Source organism: Mastomys coucha, unplaced genomic scaffold (genome assembly GCF_008632895.1).
Source record: "Mastomys coucha isolate ucsf_1 unplaced genomic scaffold, UCSF_Mcou_1 pScaffold3, whole genome shotgun sequence".
Classification (NCBI taxonomy): domain Eukaryota; kingdom Metazoa; phylum Chordata; class Mammalia; order Rodentia; family Muridae; genus Mastomys; species Mastomys coucha.
Genome location: NW_022196909.1, coordinates 10,726,845 through 10,736,928, shown reverse-complemented (window position 1 = coordinate 10,736,928; position 10,084 = coordinate 10,726,845). Strand labels below are relative to the sequence as shown.

Sequence of the window (10,084 nt, the reverse complement as noted above, 5' to 3'; positions counted from 1 at the left end):
TGTCTGATCTCATGTTTGTGATACTTCTGTTTGCCTGGGAACTTGTGTGTGTTTGGGAGTGAGTGTGTATGAGTGTGTATGTATATGGATGGGTGTGTATGGGTGTGTGTGTGCATGGATGTGTAGGGATGGGTGTGTATGAGTATGTGTATATGGTGTGTGTGTTTACAGTGTGTGAATGGGTTTGTGTGTAATTGTGTGTGTTTGTGTGTGTGTATGTGTGTGGTGTGTGTATATGAGTGAGTGTGTGTATATGTGTGTGTATGAGTGAGTGTGTGTATATGTGTGTGTATGAGTGAGTGTGTGTGTGGCTTGTGTATATGAGTGTGTGTTTGTATATGAGTGTGTGTATGTGTGTAGTGGGTGTATATAAGTGTGTGTGTGTAGTGTGTGAATATGAGTGTGTATGTGTGTAGTGTGTATATATGAGTGTGTGTGTATGAGTGAATGTGTGTGTATGAGTGAATAAGTGAGTGTGTGTATATGTGTGAATGGGTTTATGTGTATTTGTGTGTGTGTATATGAGTGTGTATATATGTGGGTATGTATATGAGTGTGTGTATGTATAAGTGAGTGGGTATGTGTGTGGATGTGTACGGTGTATATGAGTATGTGTGTATGTGTGTAGGGTGTGTATATGAGTGTGTGTATGTATGAGTGAGTATGTGTGTGTATAAGTGAGTATGTGTGTATGTGTGTGAATGGGTTTATGTGTATTTGTATGTGTGTATGAGTGTGTGTGTATGTGTGTATATGAGTGTGTGTATGTGTGTAATGCGTGTATATATGAGTGTGTGTGTATGTGTGTGTGTGTATGAATGAGTGTGTGTGTGGTGTGTATGGTGTGTGTATAAGTGAGTGTGTGTGTATGTGTGTGTGGTGTGTGTATATGAGTGTGTGTGTGTGTGTGTGTGTGTGTGTAGAGGTCAGAGAACAACTTGGAGGAGTTGATTTTCTCTTTCCTTCCTGTGGGTTGCAGGGATTAAATCAGGCTTGACTAGTGCCTCAGCCTGTTGAGCCATTTTACTGGCCCTGTGAACTTTTACTTTTAAAAAGCATTTCAAAGCTGGGCGTGGTAAGTCTGTCCTTAACCCCTGACTCTGGAGTCAGACACAGGTAGGTAGATCTCTGTACGTTTGAGACCAAGGCTGGCTTGGTCTCCATGTCAAGTTCCAGGCCAGTTAGGGCTACCTAGTGAGACCCTATGCCATTTCATCTCAACCTTCCTAATGCTGCGACCCTCTAATGCAGTCCCTCATATTGTGGTGACCCCCAACCATAAAATTATTTCATTGCTTCTTTTTAACTGTAATTTTGATGCTGTTATGAATCGTAATGTAAATATCTCATATTTGACCCCTGTGAGAAGGTCATTTGACCTTCCAAGGGGTTGCTGCCCACAGGCTGAGAACTGCACCCCTTCGTGGGCTTCCAAACCATGCTAAGCGCGATGTGTGCATGGTTTGTCCATGCAGTGGCTGTCACTACGGTTCATTGCTTCTCACAGCAATCGAAACAACTCCATGGTCTGAACGAAGCCCCAGCTTACTCGAGCGTTTAGACATAGGTGAAGTCACGGGTTTGGGCTGTTTTGGACCCTCTGAACGGCGCTACTCTCCCAGAGAGCCCGTGTCAAGGAGCTGTAGGAGATTCTCTTGTGTCGGGGAGAGAAATGGCTGGGTGATACGATAAGGTGTCTGGCTTTACCAGGTGCTGCCCCCCTCTCGCCCTCAGATCGATCATCTGTTCCAGTTTATATACCCGCCACCAGTCCACCAGAGCTGTGCCATCCATCAAAGACACCAGCATTCCGAGTCTAGTCTTTAAATCTCTTACTGCAAACCCTGATATGACTTCAGAGGTGAAAGGGCTGGCAGAGCATCCGCTAGTGAGGTGAGGCCCTAAACGCACGCGGGCTGGAGAGGAGCTTGTGAAGCCAAAGGGGAGTGGAGGCAGGATAGGAGACAAGAGTAGCCTTGGAGGAACTTGGTAAACAGGGGTCCAAGTTCCGGGGAAAATCATCTACCAAGTAGCTGTGTTTGAAACACAGGAGGAGGTTGGGCGACAGCAGAGTGGCCCTGGAGTTTCCAGAGACTTCCCCTTTATTCGGGAGTAGAGGAGGCCTCCCTCCCTCGGACTGGCTCTTCAGAGAGGTTTGCTTTCTTTCTTTAAGACCCGGATTGCCTAGAGCTGAAAGGAAGGAGAATGGAACAGGCCACTCAGGGGGCCGCCCAGGAGCATCTTCCCAGGAATCGGGGGAGGCCCGTCTTGCTTAGCATATTCCCAGGCCACCTCCACTCCACCAGGGGACCTCCCTCCAGCCAGGGCCAGCAAGAGAAGGAAATGCAAAAAGCCACCAGGCAGGTGGTAGAGTGCAGGCTCTCCTGGAACACAGACCTCTGCTTCCTTCAGGGACAGAGACTAAAACATCCTCAAATCCTGGGTATGGGGTGGTTTGCTGGGAACCTGAGACAGCTGGTCTCCGGCCCCACCCAAGAAGACAAGAGTTGGACGCTTCTCGCGTCCGGTCCCCACCTCTACCCGCCTCCCCCCCACCCCCCGCCGCTGCTTTGGTCTCAGCTCCGCGTCTCGGGGGGGTGGGGGGTGGGGAACCACGTGGGCAAAGGACTCACTAGGACCACCCTGGTCTTGGCTCTAGTTCTGGCCCCTGGGTGCTGAAACTAAGATAATAATGACACAGGGGAGGTTAACAGCCTGAAGCTGGTTTCTTGGGCTTGCCCATTTTTTGGTCTGGGGGAGAAACTTCTGTTTGGGCCAGCCCCTGTTCCCCGGGGAATTATATAAGGGACGTTTGGCACCTGGTAGGGGATGAGGTGACTAGGTAGGTCTGAGGCTTCTCTTTCTGGTTTTAGATCTGGTCTCAGGAAGAAAGCGGGGATCCTGGGAGGTTCCATCTGCTCTCTGACAGATGGGCCCCAGCTCCCCACCAAAGCATCTTAGGAAGACAGAGTGGGACCACATGGCATCACTGGAAAAGGATTGGGGAGGGGAACCAAGATTTGGGGGAGGGGGTGGGTCATAGGGTGGTGGATGCCATGAAGGCAGACTTCAACCTCTGGGACTGGGCTTCAGGAGAGGCACTTGAGTCCCCGAGGCCCAGTGAGCCAGAGAAAACACCACTGGCCTCTCTTTAACTATCCCCGCTTCAGTCCAAAGGCAGAGCTCCAGCCTGGGAAGAAGCCAGAGAACCTTCCAAGGAGCCACGGGGAGGTTGGGCTTCAGAAAGAGCCAGTGGTCCCAGGCATTGTGGATTTCGAGCCGATCCAGGAGGAGCTGAAGACCACAAAGCCCCAGACACTGCAAACACCCAGTGCCTACCGCTTTGGACGCCTAAGCCACCATTCCTTCTTCTCCAGGCACCACCCCCAACCACAACGAGTGACTCACTTCCAAGGTATGGCTGAGGAGGGCGCAGGATCCGGCCACAGGGGCCTGCAGAGGTGGGAGGGGTGTGTGTGTGTGTGTGTGTGATTTGGGGGAGGTCGATCGCTGATTGAGCATGAGATCTGCTGTAGAAGCACGCATTCACATTTCCCTGGCAGAGTCTAGAGAGAGTGGAGTCTGACAGAGGGTCCTAAGATTGCCCAGTGGTCAAGCCATGACTGATGGGGGGGGTGGGCTAGAGAAAAGTGCAGCCTATAAGGGCATATCAGAATTTCCCTCCAATTCAGAAAAAGAAGGGATGGGTGGCCCACCCTATTCTGACTTATGCTGCCTGGTCTTTTTGACCATCAGTCCATCTATCCATCCATCCGCAGCATTGTGAGCTCCAGGAGGGTCCTTGTCCGGACTCCAAGGATAGGACAAGAAGGAGAAGCAGATTACTGTCACTGCTGTCCCAGAGCTGAGCCATCCAGCTGGGAAGGGATGAGGCAGAGTAGATGTCTGTGTCGGGCTACAAGAGAGGGAAATGGTCCTTCTTAGGTTAGCACAAGAGTCCTAGGAAGTTCCACGGTACTGAGAAAAACTAAAGGACGAGTGAGAACCGTGGCCTAAATCAACCAAGCACAGGAATGTTCTGCAGAGGGACACAAAGGTCCTGACTCTGTTTGGAGGTACAGCGGGAGAGCCACTTGGTGTCCGGAGCAGAGTACTACATGAAGGGGAAGAGATGGGTTTAGAGAGGCATTGGAGCCGGATTGGGTGGGTCCAGAGACCCCTGATGCTGCCTTAAGCCACCTCAGCCTGGCATGATGTATATACCTATGACCCTAGCATTTGGAATGCAGAGGCAGAAGAATCATCACAAGTGTTAGGCCACCCTGGTCTACATGAGTGGTCCTGCCTAGCCTGTGCTACCTACTGATATTTTGCCAATGATGATGATGATGATGATGATGATGATGATAATGATAATAATAATAATAACAATAATCTGAATCAAGTGGGATCACTGGTGTTGGCATTTAGTCTGTGCTTCACCCCATAGTTACCTGGCAATAGCCAGGTATGCTTGCCTCACTATAAAAGGGGGCTCCTTGCCCCGTCCTCTCTCTCTTACCTTCTTTTTTTTTGTTTTCTTGTGTTTTTTTGTTTTTTTTTTGTTTATTTTTCGAGACAGGGTTTCTCTGTGTAGTCCTGGCTGTCCTGGATCTCTTGCCTTCTTGTTCTTGCTCTCTCCTCTTGCTCCTGCTCCCCCCCCCGTTCCCCTCCCCCTCTCTCTCCATGTGCTCATGGTTGGCCTCTCCTCTCTCTCTCTCCCTCTCTCTCTCTCCCTCTCTCTCTCTCTCTCTCTCTCTCTCTCTCTCTCTCTCACCCTGCCTTTCTCTCAACTCCCTGCCGCATGCCCTGAATAAACTCTATTCTATACTATACCATCATGTGGCTGGTATCTCAGAGGGGGAAAGGATGCCTCAGCATGGGCCCACAGAGGCACCCCCTCCCCCCACTCCATACCATGCTTCCAGCAGACATATCCCCACCTTCCCTATCTTTTTATAAAACACAACTGGGAGGGTGATAGCCCAGGAGTGACCATGACAGATAATTCTTTTTTTTCCCCCTGTTCTTTTTTCTGTTTGTTTGTTTGTTTTTTGGTTTTGGTTTTTGGTTTTTCGAGACAGGGTTTCTCTGTGTAGCCCTGGCTGTCCTGGAACTCACTCTGTAGACCAGGCTGGCCTCGAACTCAGAAATCCGCCTGCCTCTGCCTCCCAAGTGCTGGGATTAAAGGCATGCGCCACCACTGCCCGCATGACAGATATTCGAACAAGGTCACACTGGCCCTGAGAGAAGGGAAACCATCAAGCAGTGGAAGAGTCCATAGCTCTAGTCACAGACTAGTCCATGGTCTAGTCTCGCGGTACAGAAGGGAAAGCCTCTACGGTTTGACCACTGACTGTGGGTGAAGTACACAGGGCAGAAAGGCATCGGTGTCATTCCTTATTGGTCAGCTTGGGCAATAATGAAGCAGAGTACGCCAATACCAAGAAACCACCAAGGACCAGTCGGGGAGGAGATTGGGGCGAGGAGGAGCCACTGGCGGAGGATGCAGACAGGTTGAGGGGGAGATACCAGGAAGAGAGCCATTTGGGAAGGAACAGTGTACTGTGAAGACACGCGAGAGCTTTGGATTCAGGGTTTGAGAAAATTAGGAGACTCTAGAGACGATGAGGAGAGGCCAAGAAGCCACAAGAAGCCAGGAGAGGGAGGATCCGGAGGCCAAGGCAACAAAGGCCTGGCCATGCTCTTCTTTGCTTCTGGACTTGGTGATAATGTGACTGTTCAGACTCTGGGCAAAAAGGATCTTATATGCAGACTCCCCTCCACCCTATATAGGCTGGTAACAGAAATTCTAGTTCCTTTTCTATTGTCCTCACCCCTTAGCTTCCCCCCACCTGTGTGAGTATGTGTGTATGTGTGTGTGTGTGTGTGTGTGTGTGTGTGTGTACACATGCATGTTTGTGTGCGTGTGTACACATGCATGTTCGTGTGTGTTGGGGTAGAGGCCAGACAACAACCATAGCTGTTGTTCCCTAAGGCACCATATCCATTAAGCTAGGATGGCTGGTCCCCTGAGCACTAGGGACGCACGCGCACGCTCACGTTTATGAATGCGGGGGAACCTGTGACCAGGTATGTGTGCGGAGGTCAGAGGTCAGCCTTCAGTGGCCTGTCGCTGCCTTCCACCTTGTTTGGTTCAGAGTATCTTTGGTTTTCCACCAACTATGCCAGGCTAGATGGCCAGCAAAACTTTAAGGTTAGTTTCTCTCTTCCCCGAATCTCCCTATACATCCATAGGGAACACTAGATTATAGATGCCCACGGTACATAGCTGGCTTTTATGTGGGTCCTGGCAATTCAAACTCAGGCCCTCACACTTGTACGTCAAGTGATTTTACTCACTAAACCATCTTCCCCCATCTTCCCCTAGCCCTTTTAAAAAGTCACGGGTCTAAGCATTGAGCACAAGACTTCTTGCTTTCAAGGCAAACACTTACCAACCGTCTTCCCAAACCTTCCCCCCCATCCCCCCCCCTCGTCTTCACTATAAACTACCTACAACTCACTGACCTGTCACAGAAAGCCAGAAGGACCTCAGGAGGAGGTCCCATGAAGGCTTGACTGTCTTGCCTCTGTGCGCCCAACTCACTGAGGACCCTGAGCAGGCTCTTCCTGTCCTTCTACCCACGAGTAAGGTGGTTGCTGGTCTAGTTGTTGGCTCTAATGTTATGAGTTTCTAGTTACAGGAAGAAAGGACCTGAAGAAGTCCCTGCCCCTCACCACCTCTTTCCAGCCCCCTGGAGCTCCTGGGGTCCAGCCCACGGATCTCACTCCCTCTGCAGATATCTCTGGGAAGTCCGTCTGCATGATCAGGGACGCGTTCTCTCTGGCGGCCTTGACTCAGCCCGCATTCTTATCCCGCTGTCTGATGGGGATGCCCACCATCTCTGTCCCCATTGGGGACCCGCAGTCTAATCGGAACCCCCAGCTTCCTACTTACGGTGAGTCCTTTGGCCACGCCCCTCTATCTGGGGCTCCTCCCTTTCCTAAAGTGTGTGGTTGGGCAGGGGCCAGAGAAGGAAAGGGCCATCGTTCTTCTACCGGGTTTCCCCACTTTCCCTCATTTCTGCTACCCTCACAAAGTGTGCCTGTTTGGATTTAAGGAGTTAAGCCGATTCGGGCTATAGTCATGTGACTTGGAGCTAGAGACCAGCGTGACACCTTATATTTAGTTACGTTTAGTGTCTTGTAATATTTAGTGACAGGTACTCTCAGGCAGTGGTTTATTGGGACCTGCAGCTGAGATGGTGGAGGGACTTTGGAGGCCAAACCCTGCTCTTCTGTTGCAAGGGCTGTCTGGGAAGCCAGGAGGGTAGGGTGCTGGAGAGATCCTGTTGGGCAGGTTGGCAGCCAGTGCAGAGCAGAGACTTTTGAGAGCTGACTGCAGAACAAACACTATAGCTGCCGTACGAGTCATACGGTGTCTTAACAACGGGCATGGCATCTTTCCTGAACCTCTGTGTCGGCTCCAGGCATCTCGAGGGAAGAGAAGCCATATCAAATGCTTGCATTTAGACACAGTAGACTAACCGTCCTCTAGCACCATCCCCCCAGAGCACTCGGGGAGACTGCCGATGTTAGCAAACCCTGATCCTCGGCAGTTTCTAAAGCTTCTCCGTACTGGACAGAAAGGCTTGCAAAGTGAGGGGCCATTCCACCTAGAACCTTTCCCCTCCATCCCAGTCCTGATGACACAGGGAGGGCAAACAGCACCCCCCAACCCCCACCCCTACCCCCACCATCTTGTCCTGTCCTTTCAGATACCTGGAGGAAGAATTTAAAGGACCTGGCTTCCCGAGTGACTGTCTTCACTAAGGAAATCGAGTCAAAGACCGATGAGGTTAGTGTTGAACAAAGAACGGAGCCTAAAAAAATAAGCCTTTGTAAGCTCCTCCAACACTCTGCTGCTGGCACAGGAGGGGAAGGACCCTCATAACCACGAAGGTGACAGCGAAGGTCAAAGAAAAACACAAAGTCACACCTAGCAGAGAAATCCAAGAAGGGTCCCCAGAAGCACCCTCTAAAGCAACGGTTCTCAACTCACCTAATGCTGTGACCCTTGCAAAGGTCACCTGACTCCCCAGTGGGTCCCAACACACGGGTTGAGAACCACTGCTCTGGGGTCCTGCATGGATGCTTATATGGGGAAGACCTTTGAGCAGAGACACCCTCCCCTCCCCCTCCCCATCGCAGGACATCTTTAGAGAGCAGAACCTGGAGCACAGAGTAGAAGTGGGTATTGAGAGATGAGAGGTGACGGGGTCGGGGAGTCTGGGGGGGGATTGCCTTTGAATGTAGGGAGGAAGAAGTTCTTAACTTCCCACACAGGTTAGCATCTGGTCTCATGAGTGGAGAGCCACTAGAGGCTTTCAGGCAGAATGGAGATGACCTCAGGGGTCCTATTCTGGGATAAAATGCTAAGGGACAGACCTGGCCCTTTTTAATGGAGTTTGTTTTGGGCAACCTGGGCATAGAGGTGGGGGGGACATGGCTTCTTGTCCCTGCTTGCAGCTAACTCCTTCTGGTGCTCAGGGTGGTGCAGCTGAGTGTCCAGGGTCTCATTTGTGTGGAGGAAAACAGGGCGTGGCGATGCACATCGCTAATCTCAGCATCCATCAGGGAGACAGAGGCAGGAGGATTACTGCAAGTTTAAGGCTAACCTGCTTTCCATAGTAAAGTCCCAGTCCGGTCAGTGCTGCTTACTGAGGCTTTGTCTCAAAGCAAATAAAAGCAAAACAAAGAAAAAAACATGGGGCGGGGGGTGGGGGGAGCCGGGAGAGATAGTAAATTCTATAGCTAGAATTTCAAGGGCAGGAAGCTCTACGCCTGCCTTGCACCCAGAGGCGTCCTGGGGCAGAAAAAGAATGTCAAAGGCTGGGAACACAGCTCATTCAGAAAGCACTTGCCAAAATATATCACTAATCTTATAGGCATAGTGGAGCATGCAGTTAAGTCCTTGGAGGGCAGAGGCAAGAAAATCTCTGAGTTTGTGAATTTGAGGCCAGCCAGGTCTACACAGTGAGTTCCAACACAGCCAGGTCTATGCAGAGAGACCCTGTCTCAATAAAATAAAATAAAATAAAATAAAATAAAATAAAGTAAATACACTTATAATTATGAGGACCTGAGATGATCAATCTTCGACAGCCCCCCTTTAAAAGCCCTTGGGGGTTGGAGGGCTGGAGAGATGGCTCAGTGGCTAAGAGCACCAGCTGCTTTTACAGAGGACCCAGGTTCAGTTCCCAGCATCCACATGGTGGCTCACAAGCATTCCTAATTCCAGTTCTAGGGGATAAACAAAAGACACTGCACACATGTACTGCACATCCGTACATGTAGAGGAACACACCCCCACACAGTTAAACAAATCTTAAAAAACAATAAAGGTAGCTGGGCAGTGGTGGCCCTTTAGTCCCAGCACTTGGAGGCAGAGACAGGTGGATTTCTGAGTTCGAGGCCAGCCTGGTCTAGAGTGAGTTCCAGGACAGCCAGGGCTACACAGAGAAACCCCGTCTCAAAAAACAAACAAACAAAAAACAAAACAATAAAGGTTGGTATAACAATGCATCTTTGCTCTGGGGAGGCAGAGATGAACATGTTCCAGGCCAGTGTGAGACCTTATTTCTGGGGGAAAAAAACCATAAGGAATGACACTTGAGGTTGTTCTCTGTCCTCCCTGCACACACGAACACAGACACTGACACATACACACAAATACACACACACACATACACACACAAATACACACATACACATACACACACATACACACACATACACATACACACATATGCACACACATGCACACACATATACACATACACATACACACATACACACACATACACACACACATATACACACATACACATATACATACACACGCATATACACACACATACACAAATACACTCGCACACACTTACACATACACACACCCCATGGTGTCGAAGCAGATGGAGAAGGAAAGGATGTTAAGCTGTGAGGAACAGACCTTACACAGAGGGGCAGCAGAGCCAGGAATTAGGGTGGGAGAGTTGCGGGGGATGGAGAGGGGGGGGGG

The 10,084-nt window shown here is 50.3% G+C and overlaps 1 protein-coding gene across 7 annotated transcripts in view; it reads left to right on the top strand.

The window, feature by feature from the left end:
• Window positions 1–10,084, top strand: part of Tbata (thymus, brain and testes associated) — a 17,321-nt gene that overhangs the window by 1,714 nt on the left and 5,523 nt on the right. For 3 of the 7 annotated variants that reach the window (XM_031346919.1, XM_031346918.1, XM_031346925.1), the window contains exons 2-6: window positions 1,735–1,893; window positions 2,174–2,360; window positions 3,171–3,415; window positions 6,702–6,962; window positions 7,782–7,861. In XM_031346919.1, coding sequence (XP_031202779.1) covers window positions 2,206–2,360; window positions 3,171–3,415; window positions 6,702–6,962; window positions 7,782–7,861 — 741 coding nt within the window. In that variant the 5' untranslated portion in view covers window positions 1,735–1,893; window positions 2,174–2,205. The remainder of the gene's footprint in view (window positions 1–1,734; window positions 1,894–2,173; window positions 2,361–3,170; window positions 3,416–6,701; window positions 6,963–7,781; window positions 7,862–10,084) is intronic. The other 4 variants (XM_031346922.1, XM_031346921.1, XM_031346924.1 and 1 more) reach the window with 4 other exon arrangements.